General features: G+C 36.9%; 1 protein-coding gene across 2 annotated transcripts in view; it reads left to right on the forward strand.

Moving 5' to 3' along the window:
• Positions 1-27,080, forward strand: part of DNTT (DNA nucleotidylexotransferase) — a 114,647-nt gene that overhangs the window by 79,630 nt on the left and 7,937 nt on the right. The window contains exons 11-12 of one of the 2 annotated variants that reach the window (XM_083844008.1): positions 9,963-14,617; positions 17,153-17,251. In XM_083844008.1, coding sequence (XP_083700134.1) covers positions 9,963-10,049 — 87 coding nt within the window. In that variant the 3' untranslated portion in view covers positions 10,050-14,617; positions 17,153-17,251. Of the gene's footprint in view, positions 1-9,962; positions 17,252-27,080 lie in introns of both variants that reach the window. The other variant, XM_083844007.1, reaches the window with a different exon arrangement.

Genomic DNA, 27,080 nt, shown 5'->3' on the forward strand with positions numbered 1-27,080 from the left:
CATAATTCTGGGTCTCTAATTGGTGTAAAACTGTAAAGCTATTTGCTGCACTGAAGCTCAGAGTGGATTTATGTTTTTCACCAAAGATGGAAATCTGTTCCTTTCTACTGCTATGGAGAGTTTTCATTTATCTTCTCACAAGTTTCTTTAGACCTTGTGGATTATAGCATTCAGAGCTATTAGCTGGCTTGGTTAATGCACAAGCTCCGAGCGCAAGAAATCACTCCAGCAAGCAATTGCTTTTTGCAGTGGGGAAGGCAGGATTGCATAGGGAATAACTTTTTGTGAGTTAACAAGTTTTGAATGGAAAGTGATGGAAATACTGTAAATCTGCAACATACTTCCTCGTGTTTCCCACAGCTCCTATATTTGCTGAGTTACTTTGCAGGCACCACCCGCACCTTCCCCTTAGAAGCCCACTCTCTCAGAAATACACTAAAACAAAACAAAAACAGGTTAATGGTTTTATACCAAGTCTGTTATGGGGCTTTCGTAAGACCCAAAGAAATTTATCTAGACTATTACTCTTCCCCCGTTTTCTCTTTCTATTACTTTCTATTCTAGGTGCCCTTTCATTCTTGCTTTTTGGCTGGCTGATGGTTGGAGTAAATTTGTTGTGCTGTTCTGTAAATTTGTATGGAGTAAAATGCTCTGAGTCAGTGAGGTTAGAGATATTAGAGTTTACATCTACCTGAAAAAAAAAAAAAAACAGAAAACAAAAAAACAAATCAATAAGTGTCTGAACTAAAATTCCAAGGTGTGTACCAAAATTCCACTGAACTATTTTTTTCACTCTTTCTTTCAGTTTTACCTCCCCGACTTCTTGTATGTGTTACACCTGTCCTCTATATGAAAGTGTCAAACTGTGGAAGCTCATTGGCATGTCTGGTAATGTAAGACATGTTAGCACCACAGGTATCATTACGAGGTCATGTAAAGTCAGTCATTCAGTAACTCTCCTCCATCCTGTATTTTTTTGTTGTTGTCTTTTGTTAGTCTGATATCCTCCCTTTTGCCCTTCACTCCTCCTTTATTTTTTGTTACTTTTTGAAAAAATGCTGCTAGCTTTTCTGTATTTGTGTTTCCAAGATAAACCTCATTGAAGTTGATGGGGAGCAAGGATATAAATGACACAAAGTGTTTATTTTGGGTCTTGTAATAACTTAATTGTCAATAAACAGAATGTCCAACTAGTTGTGCCATGGAGTGAGTTAGGATAATTTTTCATTAGTCAGCCTGTGTAATCTAATTGCCTCTCTTCTGAATGACCTTTCTGAGAGGAGAGAAGAGAAGATGCAAATGCATAGCTGAATCATACATTCTCCTTGTCCTGTCTTCTCTCAAGCTTTCCTGACTCGGTTTCTTTGACAGTGCTGCTTGTCTTCTGCTTGTCACATCCAAGACTTCCCAGACATCTGCATTCAGTGCATTCAGTGGTTGGCTCTAGAACTCATTTTTTTGTTTGAAATATATACTTTCCTTGCCAGCGATTGACTTCTCTGTGAACTTTGAATTTTTTTAACTGATTTCCCCCACACCTTCATCTGTGTGTGTGCTCCCCAGCGATGGGACTGGGTTGTTGCAGGGCACGTTTTGTCAGGGTGCTGTATTCTGTGCAGTTTGTGTCTTTGTTAAGGAAACCTCTGCTCACCGGAGATATACAGTGACTCTTTTGCGTCTTGGGTAGCGTGCATTCTGTTTTCTCCAGATGTATTCAGCATCCTGATGTAACTTCAATTCTTCAAACTGCTCAGCTGGTACAGCTAAAAAAACATGCTAGTATACAACAGTATTTGTGACAGTTTTGAGTTAAGTAAGAAAACTGTGGAATGTTTTCTATATTTATGTCTCATGTCTTCCATTCATTGTGAGCTAATGCAGATATTCAGACTAGGAATGCAGGGAAGGCTTCCCAGGTGCAAAGCAGCAGTAAGTTTACATAATTTCCAAAGGCTTGTCTGCAAAGCTTCACCAGAAACCCATGTGGCTCACTGTAGGCCACGTGAAAAAGCCTCTAACATGGGACTGTAATTTTGGATGGAGAATTTACAGGAGAGCAATGTAATGTGTGTGCATTTTGTGGACACATGATTTTGCAGATATTTTTGATGGAAAGACCAGGCTCTGTCATTAGCTGAATACCTCTGGCAAGGTATGTTGTGCTTTAGGTTGGTATAATACGAAAGTCAGAAAATAATGAAATTTATACCTACGTTGTGAGGTATACATTGATTTATTAAGACTAGCATCTATCTAAAAGTTTCTGCAGTTCTGCAGTACTTGCGCAAACAGTGGTGATCCACAAATACTTTTTCTAGCAAAAGTGGTCCGGTGACATAGAGCAGATAAGGTAAAACTGAGGTCAGGTAAACATATGTGAACATTCCTCCTGTTAATCACGTGGAAAACATTTGCTTGGATGGATTAATTATGTTTCTGCCTTCACAATTTTTTTCCCTGTAAACTCATTTTGTTCATTTTATTAACTTCTCACAGTCCAGCCTTTGTTTCCTCTGACCTGTTGTCGGTTGAGTGTTTGGCAGAGATAGACACCAAGCTGACAACATGTGGTTTGGGACATCTGAAGGTTCCTACATCCCAGAGTGCTTCAGCAGGAAAGAGCACAATTCTGTGGAAAATATATAGATTTACTTAACCAGTAATACATTTCAATGTAGTCATTTAAAGAAATGCGGAAGTCTTTTTATTTAATTTTATTTAAATTTAAAATCAGTGGAAGGCTTGATTTGTCGAGTCATGGAATAAACTGTAACCTTATTTCCTCTTTATAAGATGACTTGTGAAATGGCTGTTGTAGCTCTCTTGATACAGCATAAAGGCTACCCTGGACGGACAGATGTAATTAGAGTTGTTTAGCAGAATGACAGTGCTGTAGTTGTTCTTCCCACCTAATGGGATTGTTGACATGCCCAACTATTTTTTTTTCTTCTTGAACAAGGTCTTATTCTACACACAGACTGTGCTTTTATTCAAATAGCAGCACTGCTTTCATGCAAGAATTGTGATACATTCCTTTACAGCTATCTATATTTTTTACAGGCTACAAATGTTATTTGAGCAAGAAGGATCAGAGAAAAGGGGAATATGAGCAATTTAATAGCTTTGCACCTTTAGCTCTCAGCACACTGAGAGCTTAAGTTGCACGTCTTCAGTGTTAAGAGTGTGCTGCTCCACTGAATGCAGTGGCCTTTGGTATCTAGAGAATTGGTTTCACATCTTGGAAGATGCTGCAAGCAACGTAACTAACATAACCTAGCATAACCATTAGATCCAAATAATTATTTGTATATATATATATATATATATATTTAACTGACTTGACATAACTGATGACATATGAAGATAACCCCAGCATTGAAATGACAAATATATTTGTAAGAGAAATATAAGGTGCATAGTATATTTTCTTCTATAGTTTTTTTTATGCTGTTACTATCATTCATCTACAATTGATGTTATCCCACAAAAATATTTTTAGAAGGGACTCTATCCAAGCACAATGAAGAGTTAAGTTCTAGCTTTTCAAATGACAGTCTATCCTCTTCTTTTCTGTTGTTCATTTATCATTGTCATGCTTACTGCCACTGTAACGATTCTAGACATGTAAAACAATGGGGGTTTAGCCTGCTTGGTATTTATCATTCTGCCTACTGGAAACATTATGAAGTTAAAAATGATCATACTGCCATTATATCTCCATTTAAATAATTTTAAAAAGGAAAGTAAATATTAAAGTAATTAAATTGACATGGACACAAGTCACATGTCAAAAACCATACAGAAGTTAGTGAAAGCAGACCAAATTTAAATGAGGAAATCACTAACTAACCTACTGAAGAGTTTGCCATTTTATAGCATGCAACATTATCAGGATACAAAGAAAAGGTTAGAATAAATGCATAAGTTATTAAAATTCCCAAATGCTTGCCTAGAAGCAGTTGCATCAAACAGTTTTGTAATTTGTTAACAATTGTTGGTAATATTCTGTCCCCCTCACTCCTCCATCCCCTCATTTTATTTGGTGAAAGAGTATGTCAGAAGTCCTGACAGACTATAATGATCATTGTCCCTTGAGGTCTTTTGCTCTGGAGGGGGTTTGCATCCTACACAATGTCATAGTTTTCCAAAGGATAATGAAATCCACTGGAGGATGACTGCATTCTTTCTGAATTGCAGTTGTACAGCAACCAAAGCCAGCACTATGAAAAAAGAGCAGGGAAAATGGGACATAATATATAAAAAAATTGGTCTTTGAAAGGGCATGATTATGCTATGACTTATTCAAGAATTAATGCTCAAATAATGTAGAAAGTAGAGTTGGGCCAGTAACGAACTAGGAAATTTCATACCTTAGTTTCTCAGCTACTACCAAGGATGATAAGGATTTAAACAGAGAAACGAATCAATGAAATTTCTGCCAAGTGTCTCATCTTTATGACTGAGGTTTGCACACATACATACTGTATACATACCAACCTAAAGTACTTTGCTTTCCAGAGGATTCTGCTGGTTCAGAAGCATTGATTATCAGTTCATCAGTGATACTGCCTGCGTGGTCTTACTGGTTTTTATTTTGAGATATCTGCATTCAGACTAACTTCCTAAGTTCATCTTGAGATGGGAAAATTGCAATAAAATGCCACAGTAACAAGCTGATGGTTATTTATAGTATTAGTTATAATATTTGATTTGGTATTTTGCAATATACTATTACTACCAAGATTTTTGCTAATAAATAGTAGGATATCAGTCTACTTGGAATCTGATTAAATGTGTGCTTTCCAAGAAGAATGAGTTAATATTGATGCAGAGCATGAGTAGACCTGGTTTCAGAGGTGTATGCAAAGCTGGCAGAGAAGCAGCTTCTGTGTCTCCTGATGAAGCAATCTCAGCGGAGCATTGCTTCGTTAAGTGCAGTGTCAGGAGGTTGCTGTCATTGCAGCATTTTTCCTTCGTGACCAAACAGTGGAAAAAAGACAGATGAGTACTGTAGAGCTGGGTGTGTACTGGGTGTCTAAGCAGTAGAATTTAATTTCAACAACCTAAAGGAATTATCCAGGCTGACTGAAAGTACAAGTTGCTCAATAAACAGTAACTGTGCATATCCACTGGCCTAAATGTTCACGTCCTTTGTGCTTCTCATGAAAATCAAGAATTTCTGCATGTTAATTTCAGTAATCTCTGATTTCTTGGGATATCTTCTCTTCTTTGTTGTTACTGGATAAATTGCTAACCATATTTTAAAGTTTCCTGTCTTGGTGTGTAGAGTCAGCCTACCTAGGCTGAGCTACTCAAGAAGTAGGTTAGACACATGGAGGTACTCTGAAAATGGACAAGAAAAATGGTTTGGAGGTGCTTTCTGGTGCTTTCAGCTTTTCTGATTATTTAAGTAACATATATGCAAAATCAGTAGAATCAGTATTCGGCCCCCAAAAGGAAGAAGTACTGTTGGCATATGCTGAGCTATATAGCTAAAACTAGAATTCTACTTCATTGGTTAATGGTTTTATTTTGTGATCTCACTGGATGTGAGTTGAAACCAAGTGACAATAATAGTGTAACATCTACCTGAACTTCGACAGCGCTAGTTATGAAATCACCAAGTAGTACTAGCTCTGCGCCTTCGCTCTCTCCTTCTCTGTCATCAAAAGTAGCATTGATCACTAATGCCAAAATGAAAATAAGAGGTAGCAGTTCACATAAGAAAACATTTGGATGGCAGCTGTTTTACATTAGGTGTAGTTAATAGTCATGTTTGCAACCACAAACGTAATATTTACGTCCATTGAAATAACAGCAATGATTAAATGGGATAAGAGCAGAATGATACCAGCTGCTCCAGAACATCGTTTTTTTGTAAGCTTGATTGATGTTGATTGGGCATGCCCTGGATCTGTGGAATACCAGTAGGAAGCTGAAAAGAAATCCCCAGACAACAACAACAAACCCCAATAACTGGGCAAGCAGTTCATTAGTTACATCTCTTGAGCAAAAAGGAAAGGAAAAAGGAAGAAAGAACAGTACTGAATACACTAATCAAATTTTCATCACTGTATAAGCTCTGCATAGATTGACAAAGAGGGAAAATAATAGGTTATGATTAACATTAGTAACACTTACATTGCTAAAGCAGTTGGCAGATATCAACTAGAGATTCATTTAGAAACATGGCTTGTAGCTACTGAGAATGGTATTCAGCATCAGATACTTTGCATTAGAAATTTTCCCTGTCAAGCAAATGAAATGAGTTTTGCTTGCAGAAAAACATGAAGTGACAGAACAAAAGAAATGGGATGCAATTTGGGGTCGCAGAGATATGAAGAGCTTCTATTAAAGAGTATCTGTAACATCTGTCTACAGGAGTAAGATCTTTTTTTTTTCTCATTTTACTTCCCCCCCCCCCCCCCCCCCCCCCCCCAGTAATTTATATGTATGGCTTGCCCTCTCTTGTTCACAATAAGAATTAAAAACAAAACAAAGAAAAAAAATGACAACAACAACAAAAAATCCTAACATCCTGTCCTCGCAAGTCAAGCTCTAGGAAAGAAATATTTCTGGTATTGTTACCTGATGGGTAGTTTTCAATCTTTTATTTCCTTTTCTTTTACTCCGTGTTCTACCATTTTTTTCTAGTCCTCTCCAGATGGAAAAAGGACCGACATTCTCCTAGTTAGTGTTTTTTGTATCTTACTTTTATTCCAGAACCTGACATCTGAATTTCCTAGAAAAAAACATTGTCTATGCTTTATAAGCAATGTTTCCTATTACAGACACAACTTTGAACTGTCAGTTTGTTATGTATATGTGATTATTTTTTCAGCTTTTCATGCTCCATCAGTGTTCTGTAGTTGTGGGCACTGTCCCAGAGTCTAAATATTCATATGCTGAGAATTTCATGCTGGAAGGTAAAATACTTTAGAAAATAGGAAACTGTTTTTACACTAGAGGTAAAAGAAAAAAACATTTGTCCTGATTTGTTTTAAAAAATAAAATAAAATTCTTGAAATAATGGGCAAAATTATTCCCTCAAATTACTGATACAGAGTGTTTGCATATGAAATTTATCTTATATAAATAGAATTCATTACAGGAAAGTGAAAACAACTTTCTATACCTTGTTAAGTACTTTTACTGTGCATTATTGTAACAGATCTAATCCATATGGAACGTTTTATTGCTTGAAATCAATGCCTTTGTAGAATGTCTATTTAACTCGTTGGGAAAGATTTTTTTTATTATTTTTATTTTTTCAGTGGGTTTGGTTTGGTTGTGTTTTTGTGTGCAATTGATATGTGGCAGTTCTGCAAGTGCAAACGTGTGGAATATGAATGCCAAAGATTTATTGACATAAACAAGTAGCTTCTGAGCATTGCAAGGAACTATTTGTTAAGGCTGCACTGTATGTATTTACATGGGACAGGACAGAAAATGATGCAATTTTAAAAGTTGCTGATTTTTATAATATATTTTTTATTAGTAACACAATACTTATTATTTCTTGTTGCCATCATTACCATTGACTCTAAGTATTTGCCTATTAAGATTGTTTTTGTCTAATTGAAGATGAACTCTCTGAAATTAAAATAATTAAAATGTTCCATATTCATTCATTGAATAGCAATTATTTGATAAGAAAGATAAATGGATTCAAGACAATATTAGCCGGAACTATTCTTAAATATCTACTTTGCTGTTTGGGAACTCTGGATGAGCAAATCAGAGCCTCATATTCTGTTCTTTCTGTCCTCCCAAACTCAAAGGAACACCAAAGGCCTCTGACTCAATTCACTCAGGAGCATCTGATCTCTACTATTCAATTTAGTGTTTGTAACCTTTCTAGCACAGTTAAACCGACTTTCATTCTACTTTGTGGCATTGGAAAATAGCTGTTAGGAAAGCTGGCAGCGTGACTACTCTGGCTGTCCAAGCTGAACAACGTCAGAGAAAGATGGGCCTTTGCTGTAGATAGAGTTAGATTTAGAACTTCAAATTTCAAATACTCCTATGATGAAATGGGAACAGTTTTCTGATTTGGTTGAAACCCTGATAAAGTTTGAGTTTACAAACTGAGTTTTGAGAAAATTAAAGTTACATTTTACTTTGGGTGTTCAATTCTTCATTATGCCTTGGCAAAACTGTGGCTGCTGATGGGAGTGAGAGATGGATCAGGCACTGGAAAGAAGTGAACTGATGGTTAATAACAGTAAGTCACTGAGTTCCAACTAGTGAGATAAATTTTACTGATGATGCACAGGCATGTTTCAGGGGCAGCATGAAGCTGGCATGGACTCAGTGGTTTTGCTTACTCTTTCTGGCTCATCATTTAGTGTCTCGCTGCCAGTGATGTAACCCCATTTACTAGAACCCTTTGAGCCTGACCCTTCAGCCAATTGTTCACCTATCATATTATGTATTTGTCTAGTTGTATGCTGGACATTTTGTCCAGAAGGATACTGTGAGGAACAGTATCAACAGCTCTGTTGAAATCCAAAAGGATTACATCAGCGGGCTTCCCTTGGTCAACTATGTGCTTAACGTTGTCATGAGAGGGCAGTTGAAAGGGTAAAGAGAGAATAGGCAGTAACCAGAAGCAAGATTTATTATTTCAGTAACCTGCTTGCCTGATGCTTTCTGAGGCCCTTGTGTTTCATGATCACTATGGGAGTAAGAGACAGCGAAGCACCATCCAGATCAGGGAATGAAAGAGGGTGTGAAGGAGAGAACACAGAGGGTAAACTTGGGAATCTCTGGTGTCAGTCGTTCCACCATATTGTGAGTCTGCTCCAATCTAGTTATGGACTCATGCTTACCCATTGCCATGGGTATGCTGGACAGCATAGCCTTCCTGGAGGCAGTGCTTGGCAGCTGAGAAAGCAAAGATGCTGGCACAGATGTTTCTAAATTTTAGTATAATCAGAGATTTTCCTAAGAGGAATTCATTAATGGGTAGTTTTCCACTCAGCTTTGCCTCTTTCACAGTAGAAATTAAATCTAGAAGATTATAAAACCCTAACCCTAAAGTTTTCATGGTGGTGGAGTTTGAGACTGTTCAGAGCTTAACATTGATTGAGACTTAAGAACAAAAGATTCAGGAATTGCTGAAATATTATGTATTCTTTTTCAATAGGAATGAGTTTGTTCTTGCTTCCAAACTCCTCCAAACAGTGAGGTTTGCCCGGCTTTAATATTCATCTACCTTGGCAGTTTTGTAATTAATATTGTACTTCAGTGTTTAAAAGAATGCATAAAGCTATGTATATTACTCTATCGGTCTTCTTAAGGAAGGTAGAGTTAGTGGGTTGTTCCTCTGCAAAATACTCTCCTGTGATGTCAGAAGAGCAGATCTGAAAAAATAAATAAAAATTGATTTTTACTGTAAATTATTCATTGAGTGTGCATGTAAAAACCCAGTTGCAGTTGTTGATTTTCAGCTCAGTTTCAGCTTGTTTTTCCAGACAGTTTTTTTTTTTTTTTTTCTTTTTCAGAAAAGCCTTCTGTAAATATTAGAAATCTGGAAGGTTTGTTATACATAGTTAGTGAATCAGCTTGAATGCACTTATAGAGAACATTACTATATTAATTTATAATATAACATTATTTTATTAATAAAGTCAAGTTACTGACCCTTGCTGAAGGGAAATGTAGGTTTTATTTGAGTTCTAACACTTGCACACAGAGATTTGAAAAAGCATATCAAAACAAAGAGTTGTAAACTAATCATTAGAATTGAAGGCATCAAGAAGCATTAGAATTATTTTCTAACTTGCTTTCACACTGCAAGGTCACCCCTGAACAAAGTGATGAAGAGAATGTATTCTGTAAGGAATACAATGGGTAGAACTGTCAAAAATTAACTCCTTTTAAACAGTGAGAACATCAACTGAAATTTGCTTCTAACAATTTTATTGTCTTTTTTTTTTTTTAATTTTATTATTTCACAGAGGATCTTTCTCAAAGCTGGAAGTGAGGAAGAAATCTTTGCACATCTTGGCTTGGATTACGTCGAACCATGGGAAAGGAATGCTTAAAGTGATTTGCCAGTGTGCATTCATCAGTTGACAGCGATGGTCCTTCTGCCTATCTTGCAGTCTGACTTAGATACATATATATTACATGTCTCTAAGACAAAACTTTAAAAAATATTAGAAGCCCTTATACATGCTTATGTTCCTAGAAAAGAACAGTTTAAGTTTGTCAGAATCCTTTCCAGTCTTCACAGTTTTAGTCTTTGATTTTTCTTCATACGATGACAAAGAGGGGGTAGAGCTTGTGGATTTTTTTTTTTTTTCAAGTGAAAACTTCTAACTGGTGAGATTTTTGTTTGTAACAGAAACTTCAAACTTCTGTGAATAATGCTTTTTAAAATATTGTCAGTTATGACAGTACCTAAATAATACAAAACCTTTCATATGAGTCCAAAAATCACTGAAGTACATGCTTAGCTTTAGCTAAATTTCTTAAGTATTTTGCTGCATTCATATACAGTTTTTCTACAGTATATAAAGGCCAAAGACCTAGGCAGAAATTAGTCTGGCAGTCTCAGCTAGATGAGGCTTCAGCTATAATATTTATCTAGTTGCAGCACCACTCTATAAAAACTATAATCAAGTTGAGAACTCAGCTTAGACAACATTACACAGGAAGAGATTTTGGAAAGGAAAAGCAGAATAACTCAGTAGCAATCTTCAACAGTGAGGAAAAATACTATAAATTTGGAGTACCGATTTGGACTTCAGAAGATCCAGGATGTGATGTGATGATCCTTGATCAGGAATTTGAATTGTAACCTCTACGACACCAATTGCTTTAACTGTCAGACTGGTGGCTGCTCTGGTGTGAAAGCTTTTATTTATCGGTACTCGTTTTATATATCTGGAAATTTAGTTTTCATCAGTAGCTATATATGCACTCGAATGAGAAGTTTACCTGAGCTATTGGTTGCTCTAGACTGTTATTCCATCCTTTTGGTCAGAAATTCATTTTGTATGTGAGAGACTTTCTAATGAAAGTAATCCTTTGAGATATTTTGTTTTCAGGAAATTCCCAGTGGCTCTTGTGATTGTTATGGATTTGCAATGCATTTATCCTTTAATGAACAAGGGTATTTAGTAGTTTAATATGTGAAGTTACTTACTGACAATTCCTTTATCATATTTAGAATAAAGGTGATCTACAGCACCATGACTGGTCAAAATTTTTTCTTAATTAGGACTGAACTTTTTTTTCCCCTGCTAAGGGTGATTTCATATCTTGGCATGACAAAACCATTCACAACCATTCTTACTGACAGTAATGGTGTCCCATATTCAAACAATGACAATATCCCATGGCAGCATAGATGTCAAGGTTCTACACGTGCATAAAATATACCAAGACTTAGTATTATAGTGCTTAATTACAAGATGAATGACTTAAAGTGCAAGTGCCAAAGCTATTGCTGGTAATTAAAAATCAACTTCTAAGAAGCTGACTCCTCAAGAGATGTTTTGTTAGTATAGTAGACAGTATAGTACAAATATTAACAAAAGTTCCTATGTGCAGTTTTATATGCAATATATTTCTGATTGTTAAAATAGGTAATAGCTCTGTTTTTTTGTGAAATGTATTCATTTTCATAGCTGGAATTAGAACTATAAAAACACTTTGAATATATCAGTGCTTATTCAATTCTATTTATTTGATGCCCAGTTCTTTTAGTTACAGTTCATTCATCACACTCTCCATCTCCACTGCTGTATTCATGAACAATACTCTCCTTCAGTTTAATACAGGTATTCATCAGGGTAATATGTTACAGAATCAGGCCCAGAAGTGACTGTAGGAAAATGAAAACTATTTCTTAAAAAAGGATCAGTTTTTTTTTTCTATAATGATCTCATGCTATTCAATAAACACAACCATATGGCTCACAGGTCATTGGGAGATTTCTCAAGCTTTAGCAAACAACATGAAATAACAGATGAACAGGAAAGGTCTACTGCAAGAAATTAATGCCATGCTGTGAATCCATTCTATAATTTGAGATAATCTGAATTATATGGTACAATCAATTTAAATTCTGTAATTTAAACCCATGATATTTGTCATTAGTATTATGTCTTTAGTAGAGTTGTAGGAAAACTTTTTTTTTTTTTCCAGATGTAGTTATGTGACAGTTAGAAAAAGTATGCTGACCTTGTTTACTGGTTCCATTCAACTGAGGAATGGTTTTTAAAAGGACTGCATTGTAAACCATTCTAAAACCTAAAATGGGGAAGTAGAAAAATGTGATAACAGCATGGAATTTTATTCTTGACTGTACCAATAAAACCATCCCTTTAAAGTGTAGTTTCGCTAACTGAGCTGAAAATACAATGCCACTTTCTGAATTGCTCTAACTAGAAAGCACTGGCTTCACTTCCTGCTTTATCGTACTGACATATGAAACACGTTCTGTGTTTTGCATCAGGATTCTGACACTTAAGTAGCAATGAAATTTTTCAGTCCTAGTGGAAGAGAACAAAAGCTACAGTACCTTATCTAAATATACTTTTTACTTGACCGATATTTATCAGAAATTATACATTCCAGTTGTGCTGTTTCTGCATACTTCATGCCAGAGAGGAAATATGAAACATTCAATTTTTCACATAAAGAAATGTTTGAAATTCATAACTCCCATCCTGACTGCCTATGCATCACTTATAATTATGCCACCTGTGGGGGAGAAGATACCAAACACAAGTTCTGTCAGCTCCTTGAAGACTGGAAAAAAACAAACAGCACACTACTTTATTTTTTTTTTTCCCCTCAATTTCCATGAGCTTTCTTTAGAATACATTTGACAGAGAATGAAAAACGTGATTGCTACCTGGATCATAAATTACCAAAAATTACAGTATTGTTTACTGAGTGATGGGATTAAACAGAATGTCATGTTAGATGACCAGGATGGTCTGGCTATGAAGAATATAGCATCTGTTATGAATTCCTCCACTGAAGAAGCTGCTACCCCTGTTACTATCATAGATACTGTATGCATGATCATCTCTGATAGCGCTCACCAAATTCATTGTGCATGCAATGACAGAGCCAAGAGGCACAGCAGATGTCATTAGCAACAGTTATACACAGGAAAAAGTAAAATTTTAAGGGTCAAGAAGAACATAGAATCATTTAGTTTGGAAAAGACCTTCAAGATCATCATGTCCAACCATAAACCTGACCTACCTGGATTCATTACTAAACCACGTCCCTTAGTAACACGTTCACACATCTGTTAAATATGTCCAGGGATGTGGATTCACCACTTCATAGAATCATAGAAACACAAGGTTGGAAAGGACCTACAAGATCATCTAGTCCAACTATCCTCCTATCACCAATACTACCCACTAAGCTACTAAATCATATCTCATAGCACCTTGTCTAGGCACCTCTTGAACACTGTGAGGGACGGTGACTCCACCACCTCCCTGGGCAGGCCGTTCCAGTGCCTGACCACTCTTTGAGAGGAAAAGTTTTTCCTAATATAAAATCTAAAACTCCCCAGGTGCAACTTGTGGCCATTTCCTCAAGTCCTATCATTAGCTATCTGAGAAAAGAGACTGACCCCCTCCTCATCATAACCTCCCTTCAGGAAGTTGTAGAGTGCAATGAGGTCTCCCCTGCGCCTCCTCTTCTCCAGACTAAGCAATCCCAGCTCTCTCAGCTGCTCCTTATAGGACTTGTGTTCCAGACCCCTCACCAGTTTTGTTGCCCTTCTCTGGACATGCTCCAGGGCCTCGATGTCTTTCTTGTAGTGAGGAGCCCAAAACCAAACACAGCACTCAAGGTGCGGCCTCACCAAAGCTGAGGGGGGACGATCACCTCCCTGCTCCTGCTGGCTACACTATTTCTAATACAGGCCAGGATGCCGTTGGCCTTCTTGCCCACCTGAGCACACTGCTGGCTCATGTTCAGCCGAGCATCGATCAACACTCCCAGGTCCCTTTCCTCTTCTAGCCACTCTGCCCCAAGCTTATCGTGTTGCGTGGGGTTATTGTGGCCAAAGTGCAGGACCTGGCACTTGGCCTTGTTAAACCTCATCCCATTTGCCTCAGCCCAGCAGTCCGGCCTATCCAGATCCCACTGATTGACACTACCTCCCAATTTGGTGTCGTCTGCAAACTTACTGAGGGTACACGCTCAATCCCCTCATCTAGGTCATCAATAAAGATATTATACAAAACAGGCCCCACTACTGACCCCTGGGGGACACCACTTGTAATGGGATGCCAGCTGGACTTCATTAACCACTACCCGCTGGGCACGGCCCTCCAGCCAGTTCTTCACCCAGAGAAGAGTATACTTGTTCAGGCCATGGGCAGCCAGTTTCCCGAGAAGAATACTGTGGGACACCGTGTCAAAGGCTTTGCTGAAGTCTATGTAGACTGCATCAACAGCCCTTCCCTCATCTACCAGTCTGGTCACACGATCATAGAAGGAGATGAGGTTGAACAAGCGTGACCTGCCTTTCGTGAACCCGTGCTAGCTGGGCCTGATCCCCTGGATGCATCGCAAGTGCCGTGTGATCTCACCCAAGACAATTTGCTCCATAACCTTCCCTGGAACTGAGGTCAGTCTGACAGGCCTGTAGTTCCCCAGGTCCTCCTTACGGCCCTGTGGCCTCCTTACTTCCCTGGGCCTGTTCCAATGTTCCACCCTCTTTGTGAAGAAATTCTTCCTAATATTCAATCTAAACCTCCCTTGGTGCAACTTGAGACTGTTTCTTCACATCTTATCACTTGTCACTTGAGAAAAGAGACGAATGTACATACATGTACCTTATTCACTAGAGAGGTAAAATAAACTGACAACAAAATTTGGAAAACATAAACTTCTTTCTTTTTAGTAAATAGATTCTAAATGATAACATGATGTTTCTTGCAACAATTAAATAAATTCTGACCAGGCTCAGGCCTGTAATGATTTCAATGGTTCTTGATGGTGCTGGTCACCTGGGGCTATATTAAAAAAGACAGAAGACATATTCAAAAACTGGGATGGAACAGCTTAAAGGAAATAAAACCTTACCAGCTGAGCGTATCTGAATCCATGAGAATAGTGAAATCTCCCTACAGAGCGGTAGAACTGTTGGAATCAGTGGGATAATAATGCTGTTGAACTCATGAAGGACGGGTAAGGCCTGGGGGCCTGGAAAAGGTCAAACTCTTGTAAAAGGAACAGACTTATGTTTAAGATAGGAGGAAGGAGAATAGAAGGTAAGAGAGAATTTCAGATCAGTGAACTTAATAGCTCTTAAATTGCTAGAAGGATTAATAGATTTTATTTTACTTTAGATGCTTAAAAACAAACAAAAAGAAATTAGTGATGTGTTCATCAGAAACAAATTATATCAAACTTATTGAATTTCTAAAGTCCCTGGAGGCTGATTTTTAAAATGCTTGTCCCTCCTCCCCTGCTTCTATAACATGGCAATTTGGCAAGAAGTAAGAGGATAAGGTTCATAGTGTTTGTAAGTATCTACATACTAAATTGCTAAAAGGTGATCAGTGACTCCGCCTCTCTGAAAAAAAAGGCAAAAGTTAAAACAAACTAATAAACTAACAAAATCATATGTATTTATTTCTTTGATGATTTGTGGTAATTTGTGATCATCAGATATCCCAAATAACATTTTCCAGTGTCAAATGTTACAACAATATAATCTCCAAATGAAATGTGTTTTCTGCAGTTTATGGCCAGAATTGTTTAGGCTTCTCATGTAAGGCCATTATATTCCTTAGTGTAAAATGTGTTCTTTCACTTGTTGAACAACTGTTTCTTTTAGGATACAGTCTCTATCAGCAATTGCAGTTAAAATAATCAAGTCCCAGGTCTGAAATTTTAGATGAAACCACAAGAAAAAATGAAAACCTTCCACAGAGGCTAAACTTCTGCCAGAATGGCTGTCAATCTATAGCTGATCATGCTGCTGGTGTTCCTTTAGGAACCCAATAGGGGCCATATCCAAAAAAGTGTCATGTATATAGCTGTAGATGAATCACAGCTTCAGAGCTTTCCAATTCTAGCTTCAGCTAGTTAGCTCATCTGTCTTTGTATACACTTCAAGCTTCCCCACCCCCTGTGTTTCACATTACAAAAAGGAACAAGAAATCTTTACCCCTGCTGTGTATCTATATTAGGTGCCTTTTATTTTAATCATGATGGACAGGTTTTAGCTGATGGTGCTACAAAGAAAAATAGATCAGTTCATAGTCATGGCTAGTATTCCCCTTTTAGGGTCTAATTTACTTAAGCTGAATTGTTTTATTTTATTTTATTTTATTTTATTTTATTTTATTATTTTTTTTACAGCTTCTTTTACTTATTTTGTTGTATTCTGCATTAGGTCTGTCAAATTCTAACTCTGGATTGAATCTATTTATTTTTACCTGAAAATTTGAATCTTTGAATGTAGAAATGAAATGCCTTTAAATGTCCCATATTTCTGCCACGTGTATGCATGTGTGGCCTCATATCTTGCTCAGTTATCTACAAAATAGTTTGCTCTAGGAGCTCCTGATCCTGATGCTTAGCTTCCCAAATCTGTCTACATGGGTTGCTTATTCCACAGTCCCACTTCACTCTGCCATTTCAGGTATGCTTTTTGACATTACAATGATTTGTAGCTAGAATGTAATTCTGTGATGGCCAAAACAAATGCCATACTAAGTGCTGAATATTAAAAACACAAATCTCAACTTGTATTTGTCCCTCTTCTTCTCACAGGTCAGCTTCTTTCAGTTCACATGGTCATTTCATTATCTAAAGGTTGTATGGAATACAGTGAAAATGTACTGTGCACTATCCTGGCCTAAAGTATTCTGCTAAATTCAAATGTTCTCTGTTCTAGTATCACCTTGTACAATGTCAAATTCTAACCAGGGAAGGCTCCTCTCCATCAATGCTGTTCAAACCTCTTCAGGATCCTTAATTCTAAAATATATTTTGTAACATCCTCAATAATTGCATATTATAGGTAACCCATAAAATCTAACCATATTTTTCCACCTAATACCTACAAATAACTAATATTCTCAAATACTACTGGTAGTACAGACAAGGTATATGATTTGCATTGTGGGGGCAACTGAACTACATATCTCAGAATTCCAGGTGCTGGGGTAAACATTTTATCACTTGGCTGATCAGCATGGCTGAGGACTGCACCTGGTGATTGACCATGAGGAGGGAGGTCACGTACTGGGTAAGTATTAAGGCTCCTAGTTTGTTGTATTTTAATAAGTGAATACACTTGAAAAATGAACTACCTTTTTTTTTTTGCTGTTGTGGACATTAGATTCTAGTCCCTTTGTGCCTGTGCAAAATAAAAATAATAAAAATTTAGTGCCACATACTACCTTTTTCTTCTGTCCTCTCCAAAATCAACATGTTAGTTCAAAATTAATTTTGGAAATGACTAAGCTTCCCAATTCATTTGTTGTTACTTTTGAAGTTATAAGGGAAAAATATTTATATAAAACTAACTCAGAAGTATTTCTACTAAATAAGAAAAGCCTTTTTAGCAGGAGTAACATTATTTCATTTATTTGTTGCTATATGTACACACATCATACACAAATTGTTCTATGTTTCCTGTCAGCTTCGATGTCTTTTTCTCTTCAGGAAACTATGCATTACCACATAAAAGAAAATAACAAGGAAGGTCTCAATTTTTAAAGAGTGGGTGATGTCTCTGCTAGGGGAAGTGTAGATAATTTCCAGAAATTGATGGTTGTAACATCCTAAAAAAAAAGAAGAGCAAATAATAAAAACCTCATCCTAGCACTTTGAAGATAAAATTGTAATCTTTGTATATTTCTAGCTACAATAGAGGGATGGTTTGAAATTGTCTTCACAGCTGGGTAGAGCATCTGAGGAGTTTATATAACTTCAAAAATGAAGTTTAACAAGGTTATGCAATTGTGTGACTAGGTAGGAGTGTTTCTGCAGTTAGAAACTGATGATACAAGTCCAAAATTGATCTTTTTTTTGGTAGCCTAAGGATTCTTTGAAAGACCATATGGTCCTGTGGCTTCCATAATTGTACTCTATGAACCCCACACTTCACTATGCAGTGGCTAGGAAACACTGCTTTTGCATTCCTCCAAGGCACATAAAAGCAAAATTAATGCTGAGCAGGGTAGCTAGAATCTTCTGCTCCTAGTGATCCTGAAATCCTTGTGTTGTTGGTTTAAACTGTCCTGTGCCTTTTGACCTTTACACTATAATTTTAAGTGGGTTAAAGGCTGCTAGAAATTATTTGTTGGTGGTATGTGAGTGGGAAGTAGTTTCTCTGGAAACCTGGTCTAGTTGCATGGCTGTAGCTGCTGCAGGGCACTTTACAAATGATGGATGATGTAGTTTGAATCTTTCATGATAACAATACTAAAAAAGAATCCTTATACCACAAATATCAGTATTTAACTGTACTGGACAAAATGTCAGGACTACAGAGGGAATACAGACATTTCTTTCCCATTCTGTCTTGCCACTTGACCTCAGTTAGACCTGACTTCATTAGGGGAGCAGGACATATATATAATGAACTCCACTGGCAACTACAAAACAGGTCCTGTCCTTCTCCTGCCCCTTGCTGAAGGGGACTCATAATGCCCTTCTTCACCTACTCACCCAAAGGACCCAGAGGTTCCCTTTGACTGCATATAACCAGAAAGAGGGATAAGGAGCATCACTGAGGAAATTTCTGTCCAATGCAAATAACTGGGGCCTAATTAAATAGATATTTTAAAAATGCTGCTGCAAGCTACTCTGGTATATGTGTGTATATAGGGAAAGAGTTTCAAAAGCACCCAAGTGAGAATGAAAGCATAGATGAGTGGGCTGCTCTGCTGTGTTAGTGACAGATGGCTGCTATGACAATCCTGACTAGGTGATAAATGACTATACTTTAATGCCTACAAACCACAAATAAACATAAAAAAGTGCCTCCAAGAAACATTTGAACTGAAGTTTAATGATCATACAAAATTATCAGCAAATCAAGAATTACAAACTACTAAAAAGAAGGAAGACTAAACATAGAATAAAGTCTTCTAACACAGGGGAGGGATGGACAGGTATGAAGAATAATCAAAGCTGTCAAAGATGACTTTAATATTGCAGTGATTCCAGCCCCTGAGAAATCAAAGCAACCACAGTGAGATGCGACAAATCCCACTGGAAGCAAGCACTTCTCATGCCCAATAATGTAGGGGCAGACTAAACCCTGCAAAACCAAACTTTGATGTATAAAGTGGGACAAATCAGCCACAGACAAATAGGCAAAAATAGAGAAAATGAGTGAAGATGAGCTATTATGACATACAAATTTTAAAATAAGGTTGTAATATTTGTAAAACAATAATTGAGGCCCACCTGAGAGCTGAAGTAAATTACATTATATTAACAGAGTTAAAGAAAAATTACATTAAATCTCATAATATGATAAACAGCTATCTCCACGGGCTAGTTGTGACAAATCGCTATTATGGGTAATTATTTTATGGTAGGAAAGGGGAATGCTTTCTTCAAAGTTATCCACCTTCCAGATTTTGTAATTTCTGTAATTTCATATGAATAACTGTCAATGCTATTTGCTTGTTTAATATTGCAACAGGTGAACTTGACTGTTTATATTGTGAACTAAAATATATTTAAAATGCACATGAATTTGCTAAGAAAAAAAGCAGAGAAAACAATTTTCTATAGCCAGAAATCTATTTACAATCTGAAAAGGATCACTGTTATATGTAACTCTGTTACAAGACTCCCTACTCTCCACCAGAATCTCCCCAAGTATTGATACTAACACCTAAACTACAGTATCAGCAAGAGTTAGGAGTTGTTGAAAACTATTAGGTCTGGGATGACTTTGAAATAACAGAGCAAGAAAATGGTAAATTTACTTTAGAAGACATTGGATCTGTATCAACAGAGAAATTTGTTCAATAATTTGTACACAAGGGCACATTAAGATGCCATAAAAACAGAATACTTCTGGGACCTGCATGTTATTTGACATGACCCTTTTAGAAAGTTACTTATCAGGACATTCCAGATACGTCTTAGTGGCATTATTCCCAAAATAATTGCAAAAAAAATGTAAATTGAGAATACTTCCCCACATATATATTTATATACATATATATTATTTCGCAGGACTATCACCATGCCCAAGAATAGTGAAGCTGCTACCTTTATGTGGCAATCATCTTGTTCAACTTACAATTATTTCACTTTATTTATGACTGTAAGGACTTCATGAAGTAAATTGATCAAGTTTTCTTCCTGAAAAGATATTACTTAGCTCATAAATTAAGAAATTAGAATTTTTTACGTAATTTCAACTTTGAAATTGAATTTTTAACAACCACAAACAGAACAAGTATGAGCAGACAAACAAAGGAAATAACAAAATGTTAACTCCTGCCCCTTATTTATTCTTGTGCTGTAGTTTTGTTGTTATTTTGTTTTGTTTTGATAAATCTTACCCTTGGGTGTGCTTCTGCAACAGAAAAAAAAAAAAGTTCATCAATTTTGTTATCAAACTAATTTTTACAAAGATGTTATGGCTATTAGAAATATCTTAGCAAAACACAAAACTCAGTTTATGGAAAGTATTAACATTCATGACTGATAATGCAAATGTGAGTTATGTCACGGTATAGTCAATATACCATCTGCTCCAGAAAGAAAAACATCTGTTGGTAAATATAAACTGCAGAGCTTACGTGGTATGCAATATGTTCAGATACTGTATGGAATAAATAAATTGGACATTGACAGTCTATTGTGTTAGAGGCATTCAACTACATTCTTATGTTGAAAACAGGAAAAACTCAGCTGCAAGTATTTTTGAGATGGTGGAGGAAATTACTGCACCATGTCCCATCCAGATGGCTTTTGCTAAAGCCAGTTACTGACAGACTGCTGTAATCATCATCTGCAGTTATAAGTTGCTTTAATATAGCATGGACATAGATGAATATGCTCCTCTACAGCAGAAGTTCCTGTGCATGAATTTTCATTGTGGTGATGACGCTGCAATTTCTGATATTGTTGGATCTGGCTGAATTTTCTGGTTTATAGGATGAAAATCATGATTATGACACACCTATTTTCATCTGTATCAATGATAAAGCTATTGTATCTTTAATAATGATAAATAGCATCAATAAATTAATATAATATCGTATATCGCCAATGTACTGTACTAATATAAAAACATAGGCAATGCTTTTGGAAAATGGCAGTAGTTTTAGAATTATATGGGCCATGCTAGTCTGTAAAATTTAATGCTTTCAGTCATTTTTTTTCTCTTGATTCAGAGTATCCTGTTTTCAGGTTCATTTTTTCAATTGATTTTAAGTGCTTAGACAAATAATTTTATTTATTTATTTTTTTTTACAACTTATTGGGAGAGCTGAGGCAGAAGTGAAAGTCTTGGGGAACATCACTGTTCTGCATTCATATCTTGTAGAAAAGGGTGGCACCGGCAGTACTTCAGAAATGTCTGTGAAACCTTTCCTTTATTTTTAAACTATTTGTTTACAGCAAACTCATTTGCTGTCTATCTTTGTAGTGCTGTACTTTGGTACTCCTGATTCCATGCATTCATTATGTGAGGGATATTTTTATCCTTAAGGATGTCAATTGAAGTGTCTCACAAATCCTTGCGCAATCATGAGTTGTGAGTGCTAGTCAGGCAGCAGGTTTAGTCACCTGCAATGGAATTGACTGCCCAAGTACAAGATGAAAAACCTTTCTGACTGTAAGTACTTTATAAAAGAGTAGATTCTGAAAATGCAGTGAATAGTTCTTAAAAACTGTATGTTAGATTGCTTCCAAACTTTGCTACTTTGGGGGGTTGCACCTGATGATCTCTTGAGGTCCCTTCCAATCTCTACAATTCTGTGATTCTGTAAGAAATATAATTAATGGATTGATATTCACAGTACTAAAAGGGATCTGTCTATGGGCTAAACTCTTTGCTACATCTGGTTTGCCCAGCTGTGCTACCAGTGCTCCAACAAAAAGACCTACTTTTAGTCCATTATCTGTGACATAATTGAGCCACACGTCTTCTCTTTGTTGTTGCAGCTTAAAGTTTTGCTTTCTGTGAATCTTTTCTGGGATGTGTGGTTTACTCTGTGATATTAAAAAAAAATAATAATAAAAAATGGGGCCGAGAAGTTTTTCAGGCCTCTTCTGTACAAACAGTGAGAAACTTTACTGTTGAACACAAATGGTTTAGAAAATTCCAGAGCAGACACAGACAACAGCATTTTTGATAAATTCCAATTTGTCAACAAATAGATTTGGAAATATGGTCCGGTTCACGGCTATCTTGCTAGAAGAAATAAAAGCACAGACCAAGATATCAATATTGAGGTAATATGAGTGGTCTATCTTTCTTAGATGAAATAAAGATAAGCTGATAGAATGGATATAAGTCTTAAATATCAATCACCAGACTAGCAGCTCTCATCTCTCTCTCATATTTGGACTGAATGTTAGACATAGGAATGGCTGTGTACTAAAGAGAAATATAGCAGCCAAACAACCTTTGCCAGTAAGAACAGCCTGCTTTTGTTTATTATTATTTTCTTTTTACTATTTTTTCCCTCTCTTTTTGTTGTTGTTGAATTTAGATGGAAAATGTTACAACCCATCCAGTAGTGGAGATCAGACAAATGACGTAAGGGCAATAAAAATGCCTGACGGACAGAAGGTGTTGAAGAAAGATGTAATTGAGTATCAGCATCCATGCAGGATCACGCAGACATTGCCAAAGAATTTGGCCTCTAAGTGCCAGCACGTAGATTAGGAGCAGTGCTGGGCCAAGACTGGAGTGCTCTGAGGGACATCAGAGCTGAGCTTATGCTTTGTAGGATATTAAAAAATCTCAAAACTGGCCAAGGTCAGAAACTGACCACTAGTCTCCAAATTGCAGCTAGACAAGACTAATATAGGCACTGTAGGGAAAAAAAACAAACAAACAAACAAAAAAAAACCACAAAACCACAGTACTACAGTACTTTAAATATGCTCATTAGAGTCCTGCAGTGCAGTAATGACTGAAAGAAGACAAAGAAGTGTGTAAAGAATTGGAAGAATTTAAAAATTTTTGTATCTGCTGTTACATAATTCTGAAATAATTCATAGCAGATTTAAAGGAGATACGGCCATTGGAGGCAAAGACAATTAGTTGAAAGCTTACACAATACACGAGATTTCTTAGTTCAGCAATTGTGATAACAACAAACCAAAGCAAAATGGCAGTAAACAAAATCCAAATAGACTAAAAAACAAAAAGGCATATATATACATATTGAAAAAAAAAAAAAAAAAAGATCGGCTCCAATATTTTGTAAATGATTACTGCAGTATTTTAGCTTGGGGAAACAAAACAGGTATAAAGATCAGTGGGTTTTATACTACGTCTATTAAGCTGCCCTCTGAATCTGTGGACCTTCTTAAACAAGTGTTTACATTTGGCAGGAAAACAGGGAAGAGTGTGTAGAACAGTATGTGTTGATGGCTGTGGAAATGCAAAACAGAATTCGATTGCTGTGAATTTGTCAGAAATCTTGTTTGACAGGCTTTAAAATGAAGGATGAAAGTGGGGGGAGGGTAGGAGGGGAAGTCAAGGGAGTGAAATCCAAGAAGCAAAGGGGATTTGGGGAGCGAGTCAGTAATAGGATTCACAGGAAGATGCCCTCCCCTGGGAGGGAGCAGAGGTGCCGGCATTGACAGGCCAAGATGTATGGTTATTTTATATGCCTGACAACAGCAGAAAATGGAATAGAAAAGCTGGAGGAATGTAAGTTTTAAAAATAAATCTTTAGCAAATAAGGCCTGAAGAAAGCAAGTTGCTATGAAGTTAAATAGAAATAAAAATGCTAAGTAAATTAAAGACTCAAAAGGAATCAAAGCAGTGGCTGTGATTCTCCAGATTTCAGTTCACCAAGTAAACAGACTGTATTTTTGGCAGGGTTGCAATAGACAGGACAGGGAGGGAATTCTCTTCCATTGCAGGAGAGATTTAAATATGGTGCAGATTGCTATGTCTCATAGCTGAGCTCCCCCTGTGTGATCACAAAAATCCTCTTTTCTGAATCTCTTTTAGATAAAAATGTAATATAGCAAAATGAAAATAGATCTAAGGCTCATAGAAAGCTTCCATTGCAAATATGAGGTATAGTGGTTAAAATGGGATCGGAGAAATTAATGAGCATTACACAATTTACCTCTAGTTATGGAGCAACATTTTCTGTAGCTTTCACGGTAGTTATATTCTGCAGTTGAAATGCTGCATTATTTATAGTATGCATAAAACCCGATTCTCTAAAGCCTGTGAAGAGCTTTTTTTATTAAGCAGATGTGGCAGCATGTTCTGTTTCTTGATACCACACCAACAGCAAACACTGAAGTCATGAGGGTTGCTACCTATCTTGATTTGTATCATTTAAAATTTAAAGTGTTTTTTTTTTTTTTTTAAGGATCATGGTTTTAATAGACTGTTGGATATTTAAAATGTGAAAGACAACAGGATGATTAGTTTTTGTTTGTAAAACTTTTAAAGCTAAGAATATAACATAAATAATACAGTATGTTATTTTCAACTGTTTAAGAGACTGAATAGTAGCAGTTACAGCAGAACAGCAGTTCCTATTTACCACCACAGCATTCTGGAGAAACTGTGCTACTGTGCTAAGAATATTAAATACAAATTCTAACTGCATTTCATATAAGCAGTGGTTAAATTTACAATACTATGAGCTATTTGGCATTTTAATTTGTCATTGGGAAATACTATGGTTTACGGCTTTAACTATCAAGTAGACTGTGTTTCTAATAAAGACAGATCTTGCAGTATGGTAAACTGCCATTTTCAGCTGTTGTCCACTAGATGTGTTTTTGGCCCTACTATAACTTAGATACCTGCTCTTGTTTTCACTGTGCTTATTTTCTTCTTCTTACTACTCATTTATCAATTATACACATGGTCAGGTCATTCTCATTTTATTTTCTTATACACTGGCATTTTCAAAGAAGCAATAAAATACAAATGCAATATGAATACGTAGTATGTAATACAAAGCATCTGTTTCATTTCCTTATTGCTAGAACTCATTGACAGCCAGCTCGTGGATTAGATGCTGTTTATAGTCCCCAGTAGTATCTCAAAAACCTGCAGAATATTCTTCAGTGCCATATGCTCTGATGATCCTGGAGTGGGGTCTAATGCAAGGAGGAGAATTGCAAGCTGTGATGATGACAGAAGGCAGTTCCCAATGAGATCAAAAAGTCTGCCTGAAAATGGCTGAAGCAGGGGTCTGGGAAGAAGAATTAAAGATTTTAAAATTTTTAAAAAAGGAAGCTGAGAGAAAGAGGGGTGACATTGGAAAATGTACTGTTTCTTCACTTAGAACCATAGAATCATTAAGTTGGAAGAGACCTTCAAGATCATCTGATCCAACCATCACCCTACTACCAATGTCTCCCACTAAACCATGTCCCAAAGTGCCAGGTCCAACTTTTCCTTGAACACCCCCAGGGATGGTGACACCACCACTTCCCCGGGCAACCTGTTCCAATGCCTGACTGCTTTTTCTGAGAAGAAATGTCTCATTTCCAACCTAAACCTCCCCTGACGCAACCTGAGGCCATTCCCTCTAGTCCTATCACTAGCTACCTGTGAGAAGAGGCCGACCCCCAGCTCCCCACAACTTCCTTTCAGGTAGTTGTAGAGAGCAATAAGGTTTCCCCTGAGCCTCCTCTTCTCCAGACTAAACAACCCCAGTTCCCTCAGCTGCTCCTCACAGGACTTGTGTTCCAGGCCCTTCGCCAGCTTCATAGCCTTTCTCTGGACATGATCCAGGGCCTCGAAGTCCTTCTTGTAGGGGGCCCAAAGCTGAACACAGTACTTGAGGCCTCACCAGAGCAGAGTACAGGGGGATGATCACCTCCCTAGTCCTGCTGGCTACACTATTCCTGATAGTTATTCCTGATATTCCTGATATTCCAGGATGCCGTTGGCCTTCTTGGCCACCTCGGTATACTGCTGGCTCATGTTCAGGTGAGCATCGATTAGCACCGCCGGATCCTTTTCCTCTGCACAGCTTTTGAGCCACTCTCCCCCAGGCCTGTCTCCTGTATTCTCATACTAATACTGTTGCTTTTGCCTGCTCCTTAATGACTCCCTAAAAACCTTTGTGGTCTTATCAGCCATTAGATCTTTTTTAATGGTTTACACTAACCAGCTCCTTGTTCTGTGTTGTTGGTCTCTGTTTCACCTATTTGAAGGCTTTACTATCGCGATAGTTTTGTGTTCCTAATGGTTCCGCTGCTCTCTCCTTCTATGTTCCAGATTTCTTTCTTTCTTTTTTTTCTTTATCTTCTCTTCTACATTTTTTTTGTCCCTTGGCCCATTACTAGGAGCTTTCTGTTTCTCCTGTGTCAGTAGCCCTCATCCTTCATCCCTCAATACTCTTGTCCTTCAATCTCCTCTGTTGTTCCATCAGTTATATGTATTTCATAATGATGTGATCAAACTAAGCTTCTTGTTGATATGTGTCTTGAGGTTAGGTGCTGTGTACTTTTAAACATTTCATTTGTAGCAATATGTGAAACTTTAAAATGACACTTATCAAAATTCAACTCATTAAACAAGTGGACTATTCTCCAGGGCATTATAAGATAACGTGACATCTCAAAGCTGACTGATACTTCATTATATACCTCATTACAGTGTAGACTGGTATGATTATTTTCATTGCATAGATTAAGAAATTGAGCCAAAGTAATATAACCTGTTGCTCAAGGTACCTGGCAGCAAAGCAGAGAAAAAGTCTTGAAAGTTAGTCCTGTCATTGACACATTAGGCAACACCAAGAAAATATTAATCCTGGCTGGGCTAAATATTATCTGTAACATTTAACTGAGACTTTGTCTAGGAAGCTATTATTTTGAAAATGTTTGAAATGATGTTGATGATGACATTTTTGTTCACTGACATTATAACTACAAAT

This window comes from Anser anser (assembly GCF_964211835.1).
Source record: "Anser anser genome assembly, chromosome: 7".
Lineage (NCBI taxonomy): Eukaryota > Metazoa > Chordata > Aves > Anseriformes > Anatidae > Anser > Anser anser.